The sequence below is a fragment of the Narcine bancroftii genome, chromosome 3, assembly GCF_036971445.1.
Source record: "Narcine bancroftii isolate sNarBan1 chromosome 3, sNarBan1.hap1, whole genome shotgun sequence".
Classification (NCBI taxonomy): domain Eukaryota; kingdom Metazoa; phylum Chordata; class Chondrichthyes; order Torpediniformes; family Narcinidae; genus Narcine; species Narcine bancroftii.
This window is the reverse complement of record NC_091471.1, coordinates 71351627-71378496: the sequence shown is the minus strand read 5'-3', so window position 1 is coordinate 71378496 and position 26870 is coordinate 71351627. Positions and strand designations below refer to the sequence as shown.

Here is a 26870-nt window from a genome sequence, read left to right as displayed (position 1 = left end):
ACTGTACAAGGGATTGGTGAAGCCAAATTTAGAGTACTGTGTGCAGTTCTGGTCACCGATTTATAGGAAGGATATTAACAAGATAGAGAGAGTGCAGAGAAGATTTATAAAAATATTGCCTGGGTTTCAGCATCTGGAATACAAGGAAAGATTGAGCAAATTAGGTCTTTATTCCTTGGAACGTAGAAGGCTGAGAGGGGATTTGATAGAGGTCTTTAAGATAATGAGAGGGATAGATAGAGTTGATATGGAAAGGCTTTTCCCATTGAGAATATGAAAGATGGATACTAGAGGTCATGGGTTGAGAGTTATCGGGCAAAGGTTTAGGAGTAACATGAGGGGCAACTTCTTTACTCAGAGAGTGGTTACTGTGTGGAATGGGCTTCCGGAAAAGGTGGTGGAGGCAGGGTCAATTTTGTCATTTAAGATTTGGATAAGTATATGGATGGGAGGGGGATGGAAGGATATGGGCAGAGTGCTGGTCAGTGGGATTAGAGGAGGGTACTTGGATCAGTGCGGACTAGAAGGGCCAAATTGGCCTGGTTCTGTGCTTTAATTGTTGTATGGTTATAAGAAAAAATTAGTCACCCAGTGCCATCTTGTGGTGGTGCCGGGGTAACACTCAACCGGGCTGGAGTCCTTTGTTGCTTGGCTGGCTATCCAGTCGACTCCAAGGATTCCATTTGATAAGTAGGCCTCACATCTTCTAAACTTTTAAAGTGAAATTTCTTCTGAATCTGTGCCTTCAATTTCTTTGTATTAGCTGCCATTAGTCTTTAAACATTCAGAACACTTCAAAAGAAATTTTTAAAACTTTTCCATGTATTTAAATTCAGGTATTTTTTAGTCCAACTGGGGGAATATGGAATTACATTTCTTCCTCCTTCGCCATCAGGCCACACCCCCCCCCTCGTTGTTTATTAATGTTGTAGATCATGGAATGAATGGCTTTGTTGCCAAGTTTTCATAGGATATGAAGGTAGATGGAGGACCAGGTAATGTTGAGGAAAAAGGGAGGCTGCAGAAGGACTTAGACAGATTATTAGAATGGGCAGAAAAAAACAGCAAATGAAATATAATGGAAATTGCTGGAAATTGATGGCTCTTGGCTTGTTCTCCTTGGAATTGAGGAGAATGAGGGGGTATCTCATTGAAACATTTTGAATGTTGATAGACATGGGCAAAATAGATGTAGAAAGGTTGTTTCCATAATGGGAGAGTGTAGGACAAGAGAGCACAACTTCAGGATTGAACAGAAATGTGGAGGAATTTCTGTAGCCAGAAGGTTGTAAATCTGTGGCATTGTTTGCCACTGGGCAGTTGTGGAAGCCAAGTTGTTGGGTGAATTTAAGGCAAAGATTGATAGATTATTTGTTAGCTAGGGCATCAAAAATTATGGGGAGATGGATGGACAAGTGGGCTGAGTAGGAAAATGGATCAGTTTATAATTAAATGGTGGCAGAGAGTTGATGGGCTGAATAGCCTATTTCTACTCCTATGTTTTATGATCTTCTTGTTATAACATGTGCTCTGTGCTTTGGCAGGGAACTGCTGAGCAGCCAAGGAAAATAGGGATAGCAACTAATTTGATAACCCACAAATATATTTGGAAGATATCATTTACTCGTGATGTGATTCATTAATTACATCATTTCTACTATGGACTCGTGTAGTGGCTGTCATTCTTTTTTTAAACTTTATTTAAAATTTTCCAAATAACATAAAAACAAAAATAAAATAAACAAATCACTAAAAAAAAACAACAACCCACCCTCCCTCCCTCCCTCCCCCCTCAGCCCCGCAAGGGAAGCTTAAAAAAACATATTAAATAGTTACAAACTTAAAAGAAAACAATACAGTATTTTAAGATATTTCTAAACCCATACATTCCAAATAAGGCGACCACATTTGAACAAAAAAATAATTGTTATGCAAATTGTATGTTATTTTTTCCATATAAATACAAGATGTCAATTCATTATGCTAACGAACTACATTAATTTCTACATTATCTTTCCAAGTAATTGCAATACATTTCCATGCCACTGCTATTGCTAAATGAACAAATGCCATCTGAAACTTATCCAACCCTAAACCAGTCAACGAAATGGTGTAACCCAACAAAAAAATTTCTGAGTCTAACGGTAATTTAATTTTAAATAATTTTTCAAAGTATATTTTAATTTTTTCCCCAAAATGGCTGAACTTTATCTCAAGACCAAACTGCATGAAAAAATGTTCCAATATGTAATCCACATCTAAAACACAAATCTGAATTACTAAATCCATATTTCTTTAATTTCTCAGGAGTCAAATACAATTGATGTAAAAAATTATTATTAACTAAACTATATCTTACATTAGTCAATTTAGTTACCCCTTCATGACACATAACCTCCCAATCCTCCTGAGGTATATCATAAGTTAAATCACTTGCCCATTTATTTCTAGATTTCTCTAAATTCAGTTTATCCATGCCATCTTGTAACAGCACATATATATTAGAAATAAAACCCTTTTTTAATGTACGAGAAATCAAAGACTCAAACTTTGTTAATTCAGGTTATTTCATTTCTTTTCTATAATTATCCCTTATCAAAGCTCGGTTGAATATACACAAACGAAGAATTAGATGATATTCCAATTTTTTTTCTCTAAGTCAATTAAAAGAAACTGTCCTTCCTTAAAACAATCCTGAATCACTTTTATATCCTCAGAATGCCATACCTTTAAATACCTATTATTCATTGAAAAAGAAATAATCGTATTTCAATATAATGGAGTTTGAGTTGATAATTTACCCTTCATACCTATAACAGAATTCCTTTTATTCCATACCCCTAATAAATGTTTTAATACCAGCATATTACATCCCTGTAATAAACAGGGATTCCATTTAAATATAGACTGATGAATCTGAAATTCAGAAATACAGACTAATTCTACTTTAGCCCAACTAGGAGATTGCTTAATATTCTCCATTCTATTAACAAACTTCAATTGTGCAGCTTCATAATTTTAATCTTTCAATAATGGTACATAATTTAATTTATATAAAGATTGATAATTTACATCCACAATTACTCCTAAATATTTAATTTTATCAGACCATCTTAATTTTATAATCTGTTTACACTCATCATAATTCCCTTCCAAAATTGGCAATATTTCACTTTTATCCCAATTTACTTTATACCCAGATAACACACCAAATTGAGCCAAACATTCTTGTAAATACTTCAAAGATTGTTCTGGATGTGTCAAATAAATCAATACATCATCTGCAAATAAATTAATTTTATATTCATCATATGCAATTTTTATCCCTTTAATATTATCATTCTGTCTAATTGCCTGAGTTAACGGTTCAATGACAAATGCAAACAAGGCTGGTGACAATAGACAACCTTGACGTGTTGATCATGTTAAATAAGTTTGGCCATTCGTCACCACCCTAGCAACTGGATTTTTATATAATGCCTTCACCCAACCAATAAAAAAGGGCCGAAATTAAATTTCTTCAACACCTTAAATAAAAAGTTCCACTCAACCCAATCAAATGCTTTTCCCTCGTCAAGCGCAACAACCATTGGTTGGCTGGGTTGTTGTCTTGATACATTGATAAACGTTATAAATCTAAGAACATTATCAGAAACATACCTATCCTTAATAAAACCTGTTTGTCAACATTTACTAACTGAGGCAAATGCCTTACTTTTCATGTACCATTATTTTAATTTTAATTTTTTAATTTATAGTCACGTGTAAGAGGGTTATATGAATGTTTGCACTAAGATGCTGCCGCAAAACATTAAATTTTTTGACTTGTTCAGGACAATAAATTTTGATTCTGATTTAATGAGGTTTTATTTTCAATTTCATATTCCTGGAGTTTGGTGGGAGATTTGATAGGTCTGTGTTGTTGAATTTATGGAATTGATTCCTTCCAGGATAATATCAGGATAAATAGTTAAGCTTATTTTAGTTAAGTTGTGATTGTTACTTTACATTAGGATGTCTGCTGTGATATTTATGTGGAAAATGTTGGAATAATAATGGGAATCAGTTGCAATGTTTATGGAAGATTGCGCTGTTTGTAGGATTTGTTTATTTTCTAGCAATATTTTGCTATTTATTAACTTGTATTTTGATATTTATATATTTTAGATATTGTGAGTTTTCACAAATGTATTTGTTGACATCATCATGTAATATGTGTTATGCTATTTATGAAGGTTGTACTGTGGGGTTACTGCAGTTATGAGTTTTGGTATATTTATGGGTATGTGCTGTGACCATATTATAAATATGCTGCAAAATCATACACTATTATTGCAGTCCTATATGGCACAGGTGTGGAAAATGCCCTAAAATAAACCTTGCTAAGTTGCTGCAGTGCATCTTGAAGATGGCACACATTGTTCAGGTAGTTCATGTAGTGAATTGGACTTCCTTGAGCAGGATGGTGTTGAGCTTATTGAAATTTCTTAAGATCTTCATTTACTTGAATCATGTTGCCTTCCCAATGAAGTTGACTGCGTGTAACTCTGGCTTCAATGCTGTTGATGTTGACATGGGAAAAGACACAAATGTTGGTTTTCTTATCCTGATGAATATCCTTGCCCTATGTAACTTGATCATGATGCATACCTTACACTATGTAAGTTATAGGTGGAAGGGAAGCAGCTAAGCATGATGACACCTTTAAATGTATTTTCTCCCACAGAGGTGTAAGTGGATTTAAAGAAAAATGAATAAAGTTGTCAAGTTTACACTGGCAATTACAGCCTCTAATGTTTCAGGCTGATTGGCACATTGATCATAATACTTAAAAATGCAGTCATTTTGAAGCACAGTGGGAGAACATCAGGCTTGGTGACTGAACTACCTATCAACCACCATATTTTGCTTCCTTTTGCTTTCAAAATCCACGTCAATTTCCTTTGCTTTTTGTTTGTATGAAAATGCTTTCCTCCAAAAGCAGTAAATTGTTTAAGACACAAATGATTAAACTTCTTTGAACAGACATCTCAGTTTGTTTATTGCACTGTTAATTTAGCTAGATGCTTTCACATTATTAATACTGATGATACCATGTTAGTGTGGTGCGCTGTTAGCCAGAATCAGACACACACAAGGTAAAGACGGTACGACAGGCTTTAAGCCACAAAGACTTACACAGAGCCAGGCTGGCTGTAGCTGCAGTAACTCTGAGTGAGCTTCAGGAGGCCGGCGCAGGCTTATAATCCCAGAGGGTGATTGACACCCAATTGGGTGGGGCTTGATCCATTCAGGCTGACTGATTGACAGCCGGCCAGGTGTTGCCCGGTCCCCTTATACTCCTGTAGGTACAGAGGTTGCCCCATGCAGTAAGCTGGCGGTACACTCCTGCAGGTACAGATGTTGCCCCCTGCAGTAGGCCGGTGGTGACAATTAGATGCAGTGCATTCCTAAATATAAATCTCATACCAGGTAGAGGTGAGGAATGCTAGTTACTTATGTAGCTTATTAATCAACGAGCTCACCAACCTAATCAAAACATTCAGGTAATTGTGGAATCTGGTCAAAACATGTGCCCCATTTCACATCCAGACAATAGTCATATCAGTAGTATGTTAAATTCTTTGGCTTGGCTTCGCGGACGAAGATTTATGGAGGGGGTAAATGTCCACGTCAGCTGCAGGCTCGTTTGTGGCTGACAAGTCCGATGCGGGACAGGCAGACACGGTTGCAGCGGTTGCAGGGGAAAATTGGTTGGTTGGGGTTGGGTGTTGGGTTTTTCCTCCTTTGCCTTTTGTCAGTGAGGTGGGCTCTGCGGTCTTCTTCAAAGGAGGTTGCTGCCCGCCGAACGGTGAGGCGCCAAGATGCACGGTTTGAGGCGATATCAGCCCACTGGCGGTGGTCAATGTGGCAGGCACCAAGAGATTTTTTTAGGCAGTCCTTGTACCTTTTCTTTGGTGCACCTCTGTCACGGTGGCCAGTGTAGAGCTCGCCATATAACACGATCTTGGGAAGGCGATGGTCCTCCATTCTGGAGACGTGACCCACCCAGCGCAGCTGGATCTTCAGCAGCGTGGACTTGATGCTGTCGACCTCTGCCATCTCGAGTACTTCGACGTTAGGGATGAAAGCGCTCCAATGAATGTTGAGATGAAGCGGAGACAACGCTGGTGGAAGCGTTCTAGGAGCCGTAGGTGATGCCGGTAGAGGACCCATGATTCGGAGCCGAACAGGAGTGTGGGTATGACAACGGCTCTGTATACGCTTATCTTTGTGAGGTTTTTCAGTTGGTTATTTTTCCAGACTCTTTTGTGTAGTCTTCCAAAGGCGCTATTTGCCTTGGCGAGTCTGTTGTCTATCTCGTTGTCGATCCTTGCATCTGATGAAATGGTGCAACCGAGATAGGTAAACTGGTTGACCGTTTTGAGTTTTGTGTGCCCGATGGAGATGTGGGGGGGCTGGTAGTCATGGTGGGGAGCTGGCTGATGGAGGACCTCAGTTTTCTGCAGGCTGACTTCCAGGCCAAACATTTTGGCAGTTTCTGCAAAACAGGACGTCAAGCGCTGAAGAGCTGGCTCTGAATGGGCAACTAAAGCGGTATCGTCTGCAAAGAGTAGTTCACGGACAAGTTTCTCTTGTGTCTTGGTGTGAGCTTGCAGGCGTCTCAGATTGTTAAATATTCTTTGTACAAATGCTTTCTCAAGTTAGTTATGAAGTTGCTATTTACTATTGCATTGTTATTCTCTTTCACTTAAAATTATCATTTAACATGAGAAGTAACTCCAAAAAGATGAATTGTTACTTTACATTAGGATGTCTGCTGTGATATTTATGTGGAATATGCTGGAATAATAATGGGAATCAGTTGCAATGTTTATGGAGGATGCATTGCGCTGTTTGTAGGATTTGTTTATTTTCTAGCTATATTTTGCTATTTATTAACTTGTATTTTGATATTTATATATTTTAGGTATTGTGATTAAATTCATAGAATTTTGAATACAAAAAATGACTGAAATGTTAAATTTCATTGAAATATACGGTAAGAAATGTAGTATGCACATGTGGAAACCATAGATAATCCATTAAGATTTTTAAACAATTAATCAGTTCATTTATATTACTTCACAGCATCGGCAGACTTTCTCCATTCATAATATAGGGGTTAAAATGTATTTCATGCTTGCAGTCTGTTTGTAGCTGTTGTTTAACATTTTTTATGCAATCTCTGAGCAAAATTTGTTTCAGGAACATTTACAGTTTTTTATTATCTCTGTTCACCAGAAGATGAGGTCAGTTTTAGTTGCTCTGTTCTACAAAATGAGGAATCAGAAAAGTTCCAACAATTTCTACTGACTGTCTAACAACGATTAACAGCTTGTAACAATATAGCAACTGATAATAACATTAACAATGTTTAATATCGTTTAATAAACTTTGGAAAACTCAGCTTAACTTTAGTACAATTTTGAACAAGTCATAGGAACCAACAAGATTATTTTTATCCTTTAAGCACCTATAAAGGAAAGTAATCACTACACATATTGTTCATGTTTCCGCATTTCATTGTAAAACTTTCTGTTTTCCTCTGGGCAGGTGACATTAGTGAGAGGCATCCTATAAATTGCCTTGTTGTTACTGGTCATCAGAAGAAAGAGAGTTGTGGAAAGGCAGAATGGCCAAGTGCATACAGGTAATCCGACCTGCAAAACGACAGAATACAGTTTTAAAGCAAAATGTGTTCAGTTCCAGCAAAAACAAATGCATTACAATACAAAAAAAAATGATTTTGTGCACCAGCTGATTCATGAAACATCAATGACAGAAATAGGAAAATTTAAATTTGAATGTTAGTGAGACCGCTTCTTTTGAGAAAAATGTCACATCTCAAATGAGCCTTTGTTCAGCTCATCCAAGTGATAAGAATTTATGATTGTGCATCATCTAAAATGCTCTGGGCTTTTTCGAATCTGTAAACTATGAAGAGTTCTGTGCATAGTCAAAGAGTCTGGAGCTTTACTGCATGGAAGCAGACTCTCAAATTGTCCACCTACTTCCCCATCTGTGCACTTAGCCCATATCCCTCTTACCCTTTACTATCCACGTACCAGTTGAAATGTCTTTTAAATGGCATATTGTACCCAGCTCTGCCACTTCCTCTGGCAGCTCATTTGCTGAATCTACCATCCTCTGGGTGAAAAACTGCCCTTTCAGTCCCTTAAACCAATGTCTTCTAGTTTTAGACTCACCTACCCCACCTATTGCCCTCACGATCAGCCTCCTGCAGGGAAAAAGATTCAGCACAACGTACATCCCTGTATCAGCCTTGTGATTCTTTCTTTGCACCCCTTCTAATTTTTGGAATGACACTGTTCTTCTAGCAAGATAATCAGAAAAACACACAAATTGTCAAATCCGGCTTTACCAACTTCCTATATGGCTGTAAAATGATGTTCAACTCCGGTACTAAGTGCCATGACAAAAAATGCAAGTATACCAAAAGCCTTCTTCTCACCCCTACCTGTGCCAGGGAACCATGTATTTGTACCCTAGATGACTCTATCCACAATATTACCTGGGCTTTACCAGTTCCTGAGTCAGTCCTGCCTTAATTTGATTTACCAAAATGTAACACCTCACTTCGTCTACAATTACTTGGCTCACTGTCGCTATACCACCAATTTTTTTTGTCATCAGCAAATTAACTTACGACAGCACCTACATTCCCATCAAATTATTACAAATGAGGAACATTAGTAGATCCAGCGCTGTCCCGTGCAGCACATCACATGACACAGGCCCCTAGTCTGAGAACAACCATCCCCCTCCACCCTCTGTCTTCTACTGCTAATCCAATTTTGCATGCAATTGGAAAACTTCCCCTGGATCTCATGTAATATAACTTTCTAGACTAGCCTTCCATGTGGTACCTTGTCAAAGACTTCACCAAAATCCATGGATAAAAACATCTTTTGCCCTGCTCTCATTAATATTCTCTGTTACCTCTTCAAAAAAAAATTAATTAATGAAACACGATTTCCCACACACAGAGTTATGTTGACTATCCCTGATCTGTACTTGCCAAACCTTGTTTCTCAGAAATCCCTCCAAAATATACTGATACTTTTGATAATATTTTCCTCCTTAAAACCATGCATTTTGGTTCAGAGCACAAAAGTGCTGGTGAAATTCAGGTCTCAGCATCCACAGAAAGTAGTAAGAAATTGATGTTTCAGGACTGAACCCCAAAGAAAGGCACTGGCCTGAAATGTCAACTGCATTTTTATTTCTGTGGATCCCACGTGACCTGCTGAGTTTCTCCAGCACTTATGTGCACGACACTAGACCCCAGCATCTGCAGAAATTCTTGTTTAACTCCTGACTCTTTCAGTTGATGTCAACAGTGCGTGTTGTAACATTCTTGTGTGTGCACTTTTAATTCATGTCAATGATCTGAAAATTGTCCTTCAAAGGGTGTTTTTGACATATGGGCTCTCATGATCCAGTGCACTACTGAAATTGGGCTCTAGTGGTCCATAAAGTATACTGAGGAGGGACAACGTGTATGAGAATGATAAAACGTTTCCAAATCCAGGAGTAATGAAAAACTCTAATGCTTCCCTATCCAGTCATTTCAAGGTTTGCTGAAATTAAAATTATATTGGTAAGAAAAGGAAAAGGAAACATAAGTTTTTCTGCAGAAGAAAAATTCAGGCTCAAAGAGTATAAGCACAGATCAACTTTATATAAAGCACCTTTTATTTAATATTAGGTTTTTGATGTTTAATGATAGTAACTTACCACAGACGTCATGTTCATCAGCGCTTCACCTAAATATGCACAGAAAATTGCTATTGGAGGAAAACATTGTCTTGTGAATATGAGATAATGATTAATTATATCAATAAAACATTCTGTTAAAGAATATGACCTCTGTGACCTGACCTGACCTCTGTGCATTCCAGAACTCTATTCTCTCTGAGCTCAGTCATGAACTTCTGTGCTGCAAGGAGGTCAGCCCTGCAGTTAGCTAGTGATTCTTGATGAACTTGGCAGTTGTGTTTGGGCCCAGTAGGATATATGAACTTGGTTCTCTAAGAGACCTCATAAAGAAGAGTGGAGAGGCAGAGAGGTTCATAAAGGACTTGAGGATCTTGGAAGTTCAAAATTGAGAATGATTGAGAGTCCAGAATTGGATAAGTGCATATATCCCAAAGGATTGTAGAGATGGAGGAGAGGTTCACTTGGAATTTGTTGATATAATAGTGAAAGGTGATTTGAGGCAGGGGTTGAGTTAGAGGATGTTAAAGAGGTTTTAACTGTGAGGTCAATTAAGGAATTGAGAATAAAATGGTTCAGGATCAGCTACAGGGAGACAGGAACAGTTAGTTGTTGGAAGGAATATCCGGTGGGAAGATGATTAGTTTGATTCTGTCTGTATCTATTTAGACAAAATTTCCGGCCTACCAAACCTGGATCCTGGGCAAGCTGCTGGATAATTTAACAGCAGTGATACCTAAAAACATTTACTTTGAAAAAAAAATCCTTTTCTATTAGGTTCATAGGTGACCCAGTGGCACCTCATCAACTCCAGTTCAATTCTGGTCCCTAGTGCTGTTCCTGTGGAGTTTTCTGATTTTCTCTGTAACCAGTTAGTTCCCTGTGGACCCTTTGATTTCCTCTCACATCCCAAAGGTGATTTTATTTGATGTTAATGAGCCACTGCAAATTACCCTTGGTATAGGAGACTGATGGTAGAATCAGGAGGGTGGGCATCTGAGAAAGAAGAAAATAAGTGGGGAAATGGAATTTCTCTTGGAGCTATCAGAGACTTGATATGCCAATTCTATTTTGTATGGAATGTGGAAAAAAGTTAAGTGAATTTTCATGGCTTTAATTTTACCTGCACCTATTGGGTATAACTTGTCCATTTATGGTGAACTCTATAGCCAAAATGCCAAGATGCTTTGATCTCAATCACTTAGTGAAACAGCTTTTTCTGTTCAAGTCCAATGCCCAAGTGATTTGTAACATGAAATTGGGTGGGAGCTGCACGGCTCTCTTTACTAAATGGTTCTAAAAACTGAGCAGAGACTTTTATAGAATTTGCATCTCTTGTGAAATAATATTACTGGCATTTCCAGTAACCTCGCAGCCAATAATAAAAAAAACAAGCAAATCTTAATCTTCAAAAGTGAGAAGTAAAAAAAAAATCAAATGTTAACCTACCTCAGAACATTGAATAGAGCCAAGAAAAGGGATAGGTATTCAATATGTTCTTTTATTTTGAGGTTGGAAGTCATATTTTTATACGTATTCCCTTCCAGCTTTAATAATGGCTATCTGGGTTTTTCAGGGCATTGAAATCTAGCAGTGAAAGGGAGGTAGTGACAGCTTAGGATGAAGGGAATTATCCCTGGCAAAATGGGTCTTGGATCTCCTCTCTCTCATTACCCTCCTGTGGTTGTCACTCCAGTCAATAATTGGCGCCCCTTTTTGGAAGGTCTGATTTGCAATCTCACTGCCTGTTGAATCAATCCTGAAATGTCAGTCAGGGCAGTCTCTGAAAGGAGCTCCCAGCACAGAGAAAAATTGCACAGTTTTCCTGAGGAATCTGTAAAATTCAGTGCAACCTTTCTTTTTGTTCAGGAATATCAATCCTGCCAATGACTGGATTTATCAAATGTCATTGTTTTTACCATGGCAGTCAAGAGGTCCTTTCTTGCAGTGAAAAAGCCTGACTGTAAAGGCAGAGATTCTCCACCCTTACGTTGGGAAACTTACCTTTATGAAGACCCCGTGGCCGGCTCCAACTGCAATCCCTCTCTGGGAAGGATAATTGGTGGAGTGCTGCGCTCCGCCATCCCATGTGAATGAACTGCTGTTGGAAGTGGCTGGCAAGTGGAGGGCTGATGACATCACGATGATGCCATCAACTCGCGACCCATCTCACTAATCCCTCCCCATCAGGGGGGGTGGCTGACAGAAGCCGTCAGTGCAGGGGCCTCAGGGCAGGGGTAGCCATTGGGGGCTGGTCAGGACAAGGGATGCCTGTGGGGACCATCAGGGCAGGGGTAGCCAGTGGGCCCCTCAAGACAGGGGTGGCCAGTGGGGGCTGTCAGGGGAAAGGCAGCTGGTGGGGGCTGTCAAGGCAGGAGTGGCCGGTGGGGGAGGTCAGGAGGGAGCTGGTGGGAGCTGTTGGGGGCTGTCAGGAAAGAGGGGGCCTGTGGGGGTCATCAGGGTAGGGGCAGGCAGCGGGGACCATCAGGGCAGGGGTGGGCCTGCGGGGGGTCATCAAGGAAGGGGTGGCCAGCAGAAACTGTCAGTGCAGGAGTGACAGATGGGGTAGGTCAGCAAGGGGGGCCAACGGGAGCTGTCAGGGCGGGGGTGGGAGGTAGGGGATCTCAAGACAGGGGGGGTTCCTGTGGGAGTAATCAGGGCAGGGATGGCCAGCAGAGGCCATCAGGGCAGGGCCACTGATGGGGGCTGTCAGGACAGGGGCAGCTGGTGGGAGCTGTCAGGTCAAGGGTTGGGCGGTGGAAGCCAACAGGGCAGGTTGGTTGGTTGGAGCCATCAGGACAGGGGTGGTTGGTGCGGGCTGTGACAGCCACACTAGCCACTGTAGCAACCCACCGGGCCACTTCAGCCTTTGGGGCTGTTCATCAATGGCTCAAAATATGGCAGAGCAATGGCTGTTTTCCCTATTCATATCACTCCACACAGCTGGAACCATTCTGGGAAACACAGAGTGGATCCAGCTGTGTGGGGGGATTATGGGTAGGGAAGACAGCCATTGCTCTGCCACATATATATGACGGGTGGTGCCATGGCACCAGTCATCCCACCTCCGTTGGCTCCAGTGGGCAATACGAGGCGCCGCTCAACATTAATGTGATGCAAGAACAGCCTTTCAGGGCTGTTCCATGAAAAGTAAGTTTATATTTTTCCCTCTGCACTTATAGCCAGCCTCTAGGCTGAGGATGGCATGAAAGGGCCTTAGAAGTCTTAACTGATGCAACTCAGCCATCTTGCTATTAAAACCATAAATAGCAATAGCGAGAGATGATATTAGATCTAAGGAGCAAATGTTGTATCCATATGGGTCGAGATTAGGAGTAGTAAGGGGGAGCAAGCACTGCTGGGAATATTTAATAAGGTACTAAATAATAACATTACAGTGGCATAGGCATTGAGAAACAATATACTGACTTTAAAGGCAGTGTAGAGGTTGTTTGCCAAATTGATTCTGGAGATGAGCAATTAGCCCAGTGGTTCTCAACCTTTTTCTTTCTACTCACATACCACTTTTAGTAACCCCTATGGCATCAGTGCTCTGTGAATAGTAAGGGATTGCTTAAGGTGGAATGTGAGTGGGAAGGGAAGGTTGACAATCATTGCTCTAGACCCAATTGTTATGGAAATATTTTACTTGAAAAAAATTGTTATTGGCTCAATTCCTTTGGAGTTATGAAACCGTGCACATAACGAGTCAATAAGGTACAATTAAAACAGGTGGTTTTCAAACTTTTTATTTCCACCCATATACCACCTTAAGCAATCCCTTAATAATCACAGAGCACCTATGGTATAGGGATTACTTAAAGTGGTATGTGAGTGGAAAGAAAAAGGTTGAGAATCACTGAATTAGCCTATGATAGAATATTAAGTCACCATGGACTGTACTGGGAGAGTTCATAAGAATGAGAGGGGATCTCATAATTCCATATAAAATTATGGAAGGGATAGATGTGATAGAAGCAGAAAAGTTGCTTCCACTTGCAGGTAAGACTAGAACTAGGGGATGTAGCCTCAAGATTCGAGGAAGTAGATGTAGGATGGAGATGAGGAGGAACTACTTTTCGCAAAGTGTGGTTAATCTGTGGAATTCTCTACATAAGGAAGAAATAGAGTCTGTCTCTAAATGTATTAAAGGCTGAGTTAGCTAGATTGTTGCATAGTTGGGGAAAAAGCAGATAGAAGGAGTTGAATCCGTGGCCAGATCAGCCATGATGTTACTGAATGGCAGAGCAGGCTAGGTGGGCCAGATGGCATACTGCTGTTCCCATTTCTTAGTTTCTCATTTTCCCATCAACTTGCACATCATTCACACTGACATCATAAGTTTTCCTTCTCCTCAGTTACTTATTATTCTATTTCAGATTCCAAATTCCCTTTATATTCCACAGTTCTTGAGCATGTTGTGAACCCCCAATACTTCTCATTCCAAAAACTCATGGCCAACAAGAACAGAATGGGTATTTGCCATGAAATATTTAGCATAGTATCCTGACAAATTCTTGCCCACCACCATCAAATTTGCTTGACCAGGATGCCTTTAGATGGGACTTCAAGAATACAATGCATTTAGGAACCTTGTAAATGCATAGTATAGCTTTTGAGTTTAACAGTTTGGATTTTGTTGACAGTAGCCAGTACTTTCGAGTGACTACTGGACAAAGATTCCATTGATATATTTTGAATCCTCCAGTGAAAACTGTGGATGAAACCCGATCTAAGCTTAGTTGCAGGCTTTCCAGGGCCTTATCATGAAAGGATGGTGTGAGGAATAAAGCAAACCCTGCCCACAAAAGTGCTGAATGAACATCTACAAGCATGAAATCTACAACCTCAACTGCCCTGTCAAGATTGTTACTATACCACAAATATATTTAAATGTTATATTAAATTAAAATATTAAAAAATAAATGTTTGAAATGAATTTAAATGATCATAAGCACCTAAATATACTGACACCTTAATTCCTCACTGCTTTTCAGAGCTTAATAGAGAGTTACTTGAACCAGTTCTAACTTAGTGCAGGTTGTTAGATTGGATTGCCCAGTGAAGATGCCACATCTTTGCATCCTGATGCTGCATCCACCATGGAATGTTGTTGTGAAAATGACACTGAATAATTGTTAGGAGGTTTGGAATTTGCTGGCTGACCCATGCATTGGAAATAATAAATATAAGCTGTTGGCATTTCTCTGGAAATGTTAGCCTATTGCTTTGCTTGAAACCTTGCTTTAAACGTCGAATTTGAATATAGTGAGCAAAAATGACAACCATGCATTTCATGTGAAAAAGCATTGTGAAAATTCAGTTTGTTTATCCATGACAACAAAATATTTACATTAAATTATCATGTTTAAATACTGTTTATCTGTTCTAAATATTGATAGAATTACAGGGTGAGATATTGATAGAATGGAAAAGTGAACCTCATATAAAAATGTTCATGATATATTGATATGTACCGCTTAGTATAGCCAAAAGATGGGCCTGCCATGTCAGGGCGTAGAACATTCCACCCACTGCAATACAAGATAGAACACTGTTGTAGCTCCACAATCCATCATAGATTCTCTGAAATGGTGAAGCCAGAGATAATCCTAAAAGACAAAGTAAATACCAAAAAATATGTCACTATTCAGCATTATATCTCAAGTAAATGTCATTCTGTTTATATCCAAGTATATGTTATAGAATTACCATACACTGTAAAGTGCATTATATGTTTCAAAGCAAAGTATGTGAGTCTTAACCATTTGACAGGAACTTACGGCTCCTAGAACGCTTCCACCAGCGTTGTCTCCGCTCCATCCTCAACATCCATTGGAGCGCTTTCATCCCTAACGTCGAAGTACTCGAGATGGCAGAGGTCGACAGCATCGAGTCCACGCTGCTGAAGATCCAGCTGCGCTGGGTGGGTCACGTCTCCAGAATGGAGGACCATCGCCTTCCCAAGATCGTGTTATATGGCGAGCTCTCCACTGGCCACCGTGACAGAGGTGCACCAAAGAAAAGGTACAAGGACTGCCTAAAGAAATCTCTTGGTGCCTGCCACATTGACCACCGCCAGTGGGCTGATAACGCCTCAAACCGTGCATCTTGGCGCCTCACAGTTTGGCGGGCAGCAACCTCCTTTGAAGAAGACCGCAGAGCCCACCTCACTGACAAAAGGCAAAGGAGGAAAAACCCAACACCCAACCCCAACCAACCAATTTTCCCTTGCAACCGCTGCAATCGTGTCTGCCTGTCCCGCATCGGACTTGTCAGCCACAAACGAGCCTGCAGCTGACGTGGACTTTTTACCCCCTCCATAAATCTTCGTCCGCGAAGCCAAGCCAAAGAAGGCAAATAGTTGATCCTAGAGCAAGTGGAGTTAACATCCCCCTTTGCTGCTCTGTTACAAATACATTCTTGATGAGCCATGGGCATTTTAATTTCTCAAGATAATTCCTACTTTATGAGCAAAACCAAGAAGCCTCAGTATACTTCATATCTAATGGATTCTATAAACTTGTAGATGAAGAGGTTTATGATCTTACCTGCCAATATACCAAGACAGGATCCAATTGTGGCATGCAGGCAAATGATGGGAGATGAGATAATTAATGCAACAAGGAAAATGCCACCAGCCCAGGGATTATTGCAACCATAAACCTGCCCAACTCCCAATGGAATAGCTCTCAAAAGCTGAGAAAAAAATTGATTAAAATTAATAATTTCATTTACATAATCTGAAAGTGCAAAGATCATAGAAGTTGTTGATATAAAATCATACAATTGTTTTTAAACTTTACTTCTGCCAGAACAGTTGTCTTTTTTTCCAAATGGCACTGTTTTATCACAATGTTTACTTTAAAATCTTTATTTTGCTTCCTTTATTGTTCACTGTAAATTGTATAAGTTGAGTTTCTCAATTCTCAAATAACTTTAGGCCTTAGTCATGGTGTACAAAAGATTGAGCAAGAAGGTCTTAAAGATGAGGGACTTCAGTTATTTGGTCACACTGAAGAAATTGTTGGACAGATTTCCTTGGTGTATTGAAGAATGAAATGTGTTTTGATGGAGAGGTTGCTGATCAGCAAGGATCATAGCTGAAGGGGTCTTGAACAAAATGAAATGATTTAAAGTGATAAGCTGAACAACCTTGTTACACAATGAGCAGTCATGATATGGAATTCACCACCTGAAAGAATGGTAGAGGGAGATTCAGCTGCTGCTTTCAAATGGAATTTGGTTTGGTGCTTAAAGCGTGAAAAAAAAATTCAGGGCTGTGCTTTACTCTTTTGTATCTGAATAAATGCAGTGAAAGCCAGAAAGGTTCCAAAACAAATGATAATCTATTCCACCATTGATGCACCATCAATGATCACAGAAGACTGAGATTGTGAAACAGATAGGCTTTTATTGACTATAGACTGGAACACCAACCAACCTCATTGACTGTTCATGGCAGGAAGACTGGGGAGCATGCAAAGGGTTAATGGGTAGGATTGGTCTCAGGAGGCATGTCCAGCCAGCAATAGCCTATCACAGTATAACAGTGGTTTACCACAACCATGAAAGCTTCGGACAAAAAAAAAACATTCTTTTCTAAATTATTATTTATGCAAGCTGAGCAAATGCTATGGAATTACATGAAACTGTTAATATATTAGCTTTGATATATCAACAAAAACTATAAATAACAAGTAATTCATCCTGTTCTGGAAATCGTGACTTTCTTTACTCCCTCTGTATTGGAAAATCTATGATCATCTTCAGACAGAAATAAAACATAGCAGGATTTTAAAAATAATGCTGAAAAGGCCTTTGCAAAGTGGGAAAAGGTTAGAAATGCCAAAGAGTTGAAACTCAATTATTTTAATGAAATAAGCTTATCCAATTTTGTGACAAAATGCAGATGTCCATAACTTTTTGCAGGGCTTTCTGAGAGACAGTAACAGAAGCAGTAAAAAAAATAAGTGGTATCAAAGTACGTCAGAAATAGATGAATGACTTCCACCAGGCATTTAAATAGATAATAGATAAAGCATAATAATAAAAAAAAGTTGAAAAACTGAAGTGATAGCATGCAAATGGTGAATGTTTTTAAGTTAATCAGTTTACGGATGTGCTTTGTATACTTGATCTTGCTGAAAGAATGTCTCTAGCTACTTACCTTGAAAGCGATTATTGAACCACAAGATAGTAATGATATTGAAGAAAGTGATTCAACCCTATGAACCTACAGTATTGGCTCAAAGAGCAATCTCACTTGTCCCACTCTTGCCTCTTCCCATTGCTGTGCAATTTGTTTTGCATTCATCTGGCTTTTGAATGCAAGTATTGAATTTCCCTCTGCCATGACTCACTCCTTTCCAAGACCCTAGCTTCTTGCTGTATAAAAGTGTCTTCCTCATGTCACTTTCATTTTATTCTCATGATATTTCTCATGAATTTAACTTTCTTTGTTAGATCATAAGAACATGAAAAACAAGAGCAAGTTTGGTCAGCTGGTCTCTTAAACCTGCTCCACCATTCAATATGATCTTGGCTCTTCCAGTCTTGATTCCATCATTACTTTTCCTTGCTCCCCATTCCACTTAACTCCTTTAGAATACTCAGTGCTTTCATTCAAGTCATAAATAAAAACAATTGCCCCAGGATTGTGGCGTCCTACCTGTTACTGTCCCCCTCACATTTTCCCTTGTTTTGAGGAGAGAAATCCCAACTTCTCCACTCTATCCACATGATTAAAGACCCTCATTACTAGGGACAGTTTCATAATTTTCATTTTTCTTCAAAAGTCCTTGCATCGTTCCTGAGATGCAGTTGACAGAATTTACAACCCTTTATCTGTTCACATGACAATAAAATGTTTATGGATTCAGCTTTATATTTCTTGCTGATATTTCTCATGCTCATTTTATATTCCTTGTTTTCTTTTTTATTTCCCCTCTGAGCCAGATATCTCTCATAGGATCTTTATTTTGTCCTCTATCCTTTTGGCCATTCAGGGAGGTTGAGTGATAATTTCCCTTTCTGTATCTCCCAATTGCTAAGATGTCTGAACCTTAACAATAGACCTCATCTCTTGTTCCATTGCAGTTTTGTCTGCCAAGCTTTGATGCCAGTTCACCTGGGCCATATCTGTTCCCACCTCATTAAAAGTGGCCCTTCTCCAATTGACTATTTTTAACATAGAATGATATTCAGACAATTTGTTCATTTGACTTGGATAATTTCTCGGATTAAGTCCACATTGATAGTTTCCTTGTTGGACCAGAAACAGACTAATCATGTATGAGGAACTCCTCTTTGCTCCTTCCATTGTTATCCCAACCTATATTTGTAGACGTGAAGTCCAAAATTGGATAATTGAAGTACTATGGCTTTTCCACATCTTTGCAATTTTCCTGTCACTCTGCTACTCAATTTGCTTTCCGCTATTTGGCTGCCTGCAGAGTAATCCAAGCATTGTACATGCATTTCAATTATTTCTTAACTCTATAAAATGTAGCTATGTCCCTTGCTCATTCAAGGACATTGCTCATGTTAATCTTCTTACAATATTCTTCTTAATCAAAGCGATTGTGCAAGCAGCTCACAAACTTTATTTAATGGTTTAATAAGAACAAGATAATTTTCTGCAGTACCATTTTGCTTACCATTGGAACACTAAGTTCTGACCATGTGGTATTTAGCGGTGTGTTCATAGGTTGAATAAGAACCTGGGGAAAATATTTGTTGTTGTGTCCAGTTGCAGCAAAATATATCCACACAGCAATATTAAAGGGCAGAGTTAAAATAGGCAGGTCCCATCTTTCCATCACAGAGGTCAATGCACTTGAAAGTATAGGACTGCAAAAAGAAATAATTTTCAATGGAATATAAATATAAAGTTAATTTTTGAGATGAACAATTATTCAAAGACTAAGCACAGAAATGCTAAGCACTCCCTTCTACATGTAGTATCAATAGTAAACATGTGAAACTCAGTCAGAATCCTACAGTTATGACCCAGGAGTCTTACCAAACAAAATTCTGGCACCATGCTATATAACAGATATAAGGATCAAAATGTTGTACAACAATTGTTTTTTAAAGAATAATTTAAAGAGGCAAAGAATGATTAAAAAGGAAGATGTAAGAAGAAAGGTATGAGGTAGCATCATTAACAAAAATCAATGTCATAGGACACAAGATAACTCAAAGCATTGCAGATCTGGACAAGGTTCCAGTAATAACACACAGTGGGCTTTGGTGCATTTGAGTGCAAAGATAGGAATGTAAAACTACAGTGTTGCTTATCCAGGAACTAAGCAGGGCAATGAATGTGACTGGGTGAAAAAAAACTTGCTTAGATGAAGAAATATTTATGAAGGGTAGAATATGGAGACTAGTTGAGGGATTGTTGGTACAATCAAATGTGAAGATGATAAAGGTATGGATGAGCAGTAGAATACATGAAAAATAGGAGGTCTTCATCCTCATACAGACCGATATTATTGAATACAGATTATAAATTAATAGCAAAATTATTAGCAGACAGACTGAATGTCTGACCAAACTGGATTTGTTAAAAAAAGACGAGCAGCTGATAATGCTCGTAAACTTATTAATTTAATACATGCAGCACAAATAAATAAAATGCCACGGTAGCTGTAACGTTAGATGCAAAGAAAGCCTTCGGTAGAGTACAGTGGAACTATTTCTTTAATGTGTTACAGAAATTTAAACTACCGGAAAAATTTATTAACTACATTAGAGCATTATATAATGGACTGTTAGCAAAGGTAGTAATAAATGGATATGTATCAGATCACTTTAAATTAAGCAGGTCAACAAGACAGAGATGCCCATTATCCCCTTCACTGTTCACTTTGGTTATTGAACCACTAACGGAGTTGATAAGGAAGGAAACTATGATAAAAGGAATAAAAATAAAAGAGAAAGAATATAAAATCAGCCTATTTACAGATGATATCATAGTATATTTAACAGAACCAGATAAGTCAATAAAAAAACTACAGATGGAACTGAAAGAATATGGAGAGATATCAGGGTAGAAGATTAACACCAATAAAAGTGGTGATGCTAATGAACAAAGTTGATTATTCAGAATTTTTTAAAAATACCCTTTTCAAATGGTAATCACAGGAGATACATTACCTTTGTATCAAAATAGAAAACAACCTAAAACATTTATATAAATTAAATTATGAACTATTAATTTAAAAAATATAGGAAGATTTAGTGAATTGGAAAGAACTACCATTAAACTTTAATAGGAAGAGTAAACTGTATTAAGATGAATGTGTTCCCACGAGTGCAATATCTATTCCAAATGTTACCAATCCCCTGACAGAGAAATTTTTTGCAAAACTGAAGAAAATAGTAAGGAAATTTTTATGGAAAGGTAAGAAATCAAGAATAGCGCTAGAAAAATTAACATGGAGTTACAAACAAGGAGGATTACAGCTACCAAACTTCAAAAATTACTACAGAGCAGCACAATTAAGATACTTATCAGATTTTTATCAGAAAGGAGAAAAACTGGACTGGACTAAGATAGAATTAGACAAATTGGGGGAAAATATTCTGGAACACATACTTTATAAATGGGATGAAAAATTGGTGCATTACAACAATTCACCAGTTCTACATCACATATTTAAATTATGGAAAAGAGTACACCTGGAAGAAAAAAAAGATAAATTATCAAATACCAAAAATGATATTAACACAAAACCCATTAATCCCCTTTACAATAGACAATTTATTTTCAAGGAATGGGATAGAAAAGGAATCAAGAAAATAGAAGATTGCTTTTTGGGAAATAATTTATTAGCATTTGAACAATTAAAAGATAAATATGGAATAACACAAAGTACAATGTTTACATATTGCCAATTGAAAACTTATCTAAAAGATAAATTGGGAAATAGCTTGAGATGACCAGAAAGTAGCAACTATGAATATTTAATCACAGACGCAATGATAATTTAAAGGAGAAAAACTGGACTGGACTAAGATTGAATTAGACAAATTGGGGGAAAATATGTACATGTACATCAAAATACAATATAAAGAAGATGAAATAAAGTATAAACCGAAACAAAGTTGGGAAAAAGATTTCAACACAGAGATAAAGAATGAAACATGGGAGAAGTTATGTATAGGAACAATGAGCAACACGATAAGAAGTAGATTATGTATGATTCAATATAACTGGCTACACAGATTATATAGTACTCCTCAGAAATTAAAAGAATGGTACCCAACAGCTTCAGATAGATATTTTCATTGCAAAAAAGAGATTGGATCAACATTACAAGCAATTTGGACATGCTCAAAAGTAAAAACTTTCCGGGAAGATCTAAACCTAATATTAAACAAAATCACAAAAAAAATTTCTGTTAAATAATATATAATTAGACAGAGCCCAAATAAGATTTATTATGATAGTGCGAGCAGTCGCCAAAAAATGTATTATGATAACCTGGAAATTGGAAACAAACCTTAAAATACAACAGTGGTACAGAAATAAACAAGTGTATTCCATTAGAAAAAAATACATACAATCTGAAAGACAAGTGTACATTATTTGAAGAAATTTGGGAAACCGTACATAAAATATGTCGGAGAAGGCCGACCACAAACCTCCATCTTGTAAAACAACATAATTAACACAATAAGATTTAAATATGTGTAAGTAGACGATACGACTTTTTTCTTTTTTTTGGTTATTTCTTTGTTTTAAGTGTTTCGTCATTGATTAATTTTTGACAAGGGTGGGGAAGGGGAGAGAGGAAGTTGGGGAAAAGAAAAACATGTCACTATGTATATATTGTTGATGACCATTTGTGGATGTTGTTATTGATTTGACTGATAGTGCAAAAATTAAAACAAAATAGGAAAAAGATAATCAGCCATGATGAAATGGCAGGGCAGACTCGATGGGCCAAATGGCCCAATTCTGCTCTTATGGTCCAAAGAAATTTGTTTGGAGGTCAGAGATTAACATGAGCTTTCTGTGACACTCATAGTGATTGTATAAATGGAAGGGGTGATTTTCAGCAGGAATTCTGCGTGTTATTGTGATTTTGGGCAAAAACATGAAGTTATTGATTCTGACAATGTTATTGGTGACTATCTGTTACAACTATGTGGGGATTCCAATCCCATGCTTGAAAGAGGGATAGATAGACAGAGTGTGGGTATGGAGCCCAGGGCAGGGGAATGCTCCTCTTGTAGGATGTGGATTGCTAGCGAAGTCGGTGGTTTCCTTGATGACTACAGGTGTGAGAAGTGCATCCAGCTGATGCTCCTGACCATCCGTGTTAAGGCTTTGGAGCAGGAGTTGGTAAACACCGGAGCATTCAGGAGGCAAGTGTAGTAGATAGGAGTTATAGGGACATTATTACACCTAGCAGGCAGGAAGAGGGTAGATGGGTTACAGTTAGGAGAGGGAGGGGGAACAGGCAGGCAGAGCAGAGCCTCCCCAGTGGGCATCCCCCTGAAAAACTAGTATACTCTTTTGGATACTGTTGAGTGGGATGCAGGTACAAGCTATGGCAATCAAGTTTCTGGCAAAGTGTCTGGTGGTGTGGCTAAGAAGGAAAGGAGGAAAAAGAGGCAAGTTGGAGTAATAGGGGATTCCATCATTAGGAAGACAGATGAGAGGTTCTGTGGAGGAGAATGTGAATCCTGGATGGTATGTTGCCTGTGGTCCTGGATATCTCAGATTGAGTTCATGACATTCTTAAGTGGGAGGTGATCAGCCAGATGTAGGTAGGAAGGGTGAGGAGGTCCTGCAAGGAGAGTTTAGGAAGTTAGATGCTTTGTTGAAGAAGAGCACCTCCAAGGTTGTGATCTCAGGACTGCTTCCCATGCCACATGATGGAGAGGTTAGAAATAGATGGATAAGGCAGCTTAACATGTGGCTAGGGACATGGTGTCATGGAGGGGGGGCTTCAGGTTTCTAGATAACTGGGCTTTGTTTCAGGGAAGGTGGGATCTGTTCCAACGGGATGGATTGCATTTGAACTGGAAGGGGATTAATATCCTTGCCGAGTAGGTTTGTTAGTTTTGTCTTGATGGGTTTAAACTAGATTTGTGAGGGGGAGGGAACCAGAATGTTAGAGCAGTTAGTGAGAAGGGGGGAGGATCAAGATTATGCCTGTATAGACTGCCTGTATAGATAGAAATCAAAGGTTTATACGTGATAGACATTTTCTTAAGTGTATTTATTTTAATACAAGGAGTATTGTTAGAAAGGCCGACGAGCTTAGAGCATGACCTTATATGTGGAATTACAACATTATTGCTATTAGTGAGACTTGGATGCAGGAGGGGCAGGACTTTGCAGTGAACTGGGATTCACGGGTAGTGTGTTGTGTTGATGGCTGGCCCCGCCTCCTGGTTCCACCCCATCTGCACACGTAACCCTAGTTTTCCGCCTAAACCCAGAAACCTTCTGAAGACTTCTGTTGAACCCTACCCTTAGTTATAAGCTAATAAAAGTGTTTGTTCTCCCTCCAGTCATGAGAGCTTTTATTCGCACTACAATTTTATTAGCTTATTCCCTAAATGATGGCAGCGCTACCCAAGCCAGGGACGCTGCTGATAGACCCTCTGTCCCCTGACGCAGCTGAGGCGATCATGTAATGGCTAGACTGCTTCCAGGCCTACCTGAATGCGACCAGAGACATCTTCCACACTGATGAACTCAGGAAGTCTGTACTCGTTTGGAGGGTAGGAAGGAAAGGGTATGCAGCCATCAGGGATTGCACTACATATGACGCTGCTATCGAGGTGTTGAAGGCTAGGTATCTGAAGTCACAGAACGAGATCCTAGTGAGGCACCGACTTACTCTACGTTGCCAGTGCAAGGAAAGACCATCGAAGACGACCTGCTGGATCTGTGGACCGCTTGCCAGGAAGTGCAGGCATGAAGTGGCTATGGGCTGCATTCATAAGGAAGAACAGATCTGGAACAGTCTTAGTCATGGGGTCTGCTTGAGATACATGAGGTAGTGACTGCTCGAGTCAGGTAAGAAGGACTGGGTTAGCCACATTAAGCTGGCCAAATCGCTGGAACAGGCCAAGCTCAAGAACAACGACCTTGAAGCCAGTGAGCTCGCCCACTCAGGTAAGTCCTTCCAAGGACCAGCTGCTCCCACTACCCCTACCCTAACGGCTGCCACTTCCTGTGCCAAGGAGTGCTTTTTCTGCAGCAAGAGCCAGCACAACCGATCTCGTTGCCCAGCAAAAGACTCAGTGTGTTCCAGCTGTGGCAGGAATGGACATTGAGTGAGGGTTTGCCATGTGAGGGGAAGCCTGTGGAAATCTGCAGCCTGCACCGCTCCCAGATCCGATTCCAGCCCCAAGCCATCTGCCCCAAATTCACCCAAACTCACTTGCTGCGTGGCATGCCAACGGAGGGTGGTGGTGAGGAAATGGTGTGAAAAGGCTTGGTGGCCATCTTGCCATAACCCAAATTTAAACTCGGCGCCATCACTGTCAGAGGAATAAGGAGGGTGGCCATCTTGCTGTACCATAAGGCGACGCCATCTTACCCATGCAGGCCAACCCAGGAAGGTGGGGGCCACTCGAATGAGGACTATGGAGTCGATGGTCCTAGATCAGGACAGACCTCACCAGCTCAGCAACTCCATAGTGACTGAAGGTAAACGGACATTCCACTAAATGCCTAATTGACATGGGCTCTACTGAAATCTTCATAGACTCACGGACTGTGCAAAAATACAACCTGAAGACATATTCTTCTAATTACCACATAGAATTGCATTCTATGTGTGTTCAACAACATTGTATAGTACTCCTGTCGTTTGAAGTGGGTGGTGGGGGGGGGGGGGGATTTCTGTAAATTTCACTTGTCTATTCTTGATGTACTGTGTGCTCCGGTGTAGTTAGGTCTGGACTTGCTGTGTCACCTTAAAAGTGTGACCTTGGAATATTCTGGTCCCCTCCACCCTGTAATGGTTTGGAATGGAGGGCCTCTAAAATCAGAACCCACATGCAGCCTCTCCTCATTGAATAGCGGCATCCCCCTCCTCTCTTCCCAAGTCTGTCCCAAGACTGCAAGCCCATTGTTTCTATGAGCAGGAAATACAGTGCAGCAAACCGAGAGTTTATAAAGTTGGAGACTCAACATCTGCTAGATGAAGGTATCATCGAACCTGGCACCAGCCCGTTGAGAGCGCAGTGGTAGTGGTAAAGGGGGAAAACAAGTCCAGGCCAGTAATTGACTATACACAAACCATTAATTGGTACACACTCCTGGATGCATACCCGCTCCCTTAAATTTCGGACATGGTGAATGATATCGTGCAGTATTGGATCTATTTGACCATCAACCTGAAAGCTGCCTATCACCAGCTGTCAATCCATTCTGAGGACCATCCATATATGGCATTTGAGGCTAACGGTCATCTCTATCAATTCTGGAGGATCCCTTTCAGTATGACTAATGGGATTTCTATCTTCTAGAGGCAGATGGACAGAATGGTGGACAAGTATGGGTTGAAGGGTACCCTCCTCCCCTACTTTGATAATGTCACCACCTGTTGCCACACCTTGGAAGACCATAACGCCAACCTCTAGATTTTTCTCCATGTGGCAAAAGCCCTGAACCTCTGACAAGTGTGTGTTAAGGACTAAACGTCTGGCTATTCTTGGGTATGTGGTGGAGAATGACATAATTGGCACCGATCCAGATAGGATGTGCCCCGCTGTTAGAGCTCCCATCCCCAGGACCACAAAAGTTAAGAGCAGATGCCTAGGGTTTTTCTCATATTATGCCCAGTGGATCCCTCAATACAGTGATAAGATTTGGCCTCTCTTAAAAGCCACCAATTTCCCCCTCTTGGCTGAAGCCCAAACAGCTTTTAACTACCTCCGGAACCATTGCAAAAGCTGCCTTGCACGCAGTGGACGAGAATGTACCTTTCAAAGTGGAAAGCGATGCTTTGGACATAGCCCTGGCCGCGACCCTCAACCAGGCAGGCAGGCCGATTGCATTTTTTTCACAGACATTACAAGGCCATGAGCTCCAGAACCCATCAGTAGAAAAG

General features: G+C 39.7%; 1 protein-coding gene and 1 long non-coding RNA gene across 5 annotated transcripts in view; one reads left to right on the top strand and one right to left on the bottom strand.

The window, feature by feature from the left end:
* Nucleotides 1-26870, top strand: part of LOC138757242 (uncharacterized) — a 1106005-nt gene that overhangs the window by 81417 nt on the left and 997718 nt on the right. The window lies entirely within an intron of this gene.
* The window catches only part of LOC138757239 (urea transporter 2-like), a 71220-nt gene continuing 51479 nt past the window's right edge, over nucleotides 7130-26870 (bottom strand). For 2 of the 4 annotated variants that reach the window (XM_069924236.1, XM_069924238.1), the window contains exons 5-9: nucleotides 19440-19632; nucleotides 16332-16479; nucleotides 15258-15392; nucleotides 9802-9851; nucleotides 7130-7703 (exon numbers count right to left, since the gene is read on the bottom strand). In XM_069924236.1, the coding sequence (XP_069780337.1) occupies nucleotides 7536-7703; nucleotides 9802-9851; nucleotides 15258-15392; nucleotides 16332-16479; nucleotides 19440-19632 (694 nt within the window). In that variant the 3' untranslated portion in view covers nucleotides 7130-7535. The remainder of the gene's footprint in view (nucleotides 7704-9801; nucleotides 9852-15257; nucleotides 15393-16331; nucleotides 16480-19439; nucleotides 19633-26870) is intronic. The other 2 variants (XM_069924237.1, XM_069924239.1) reach the window with 2 other exon arrangements.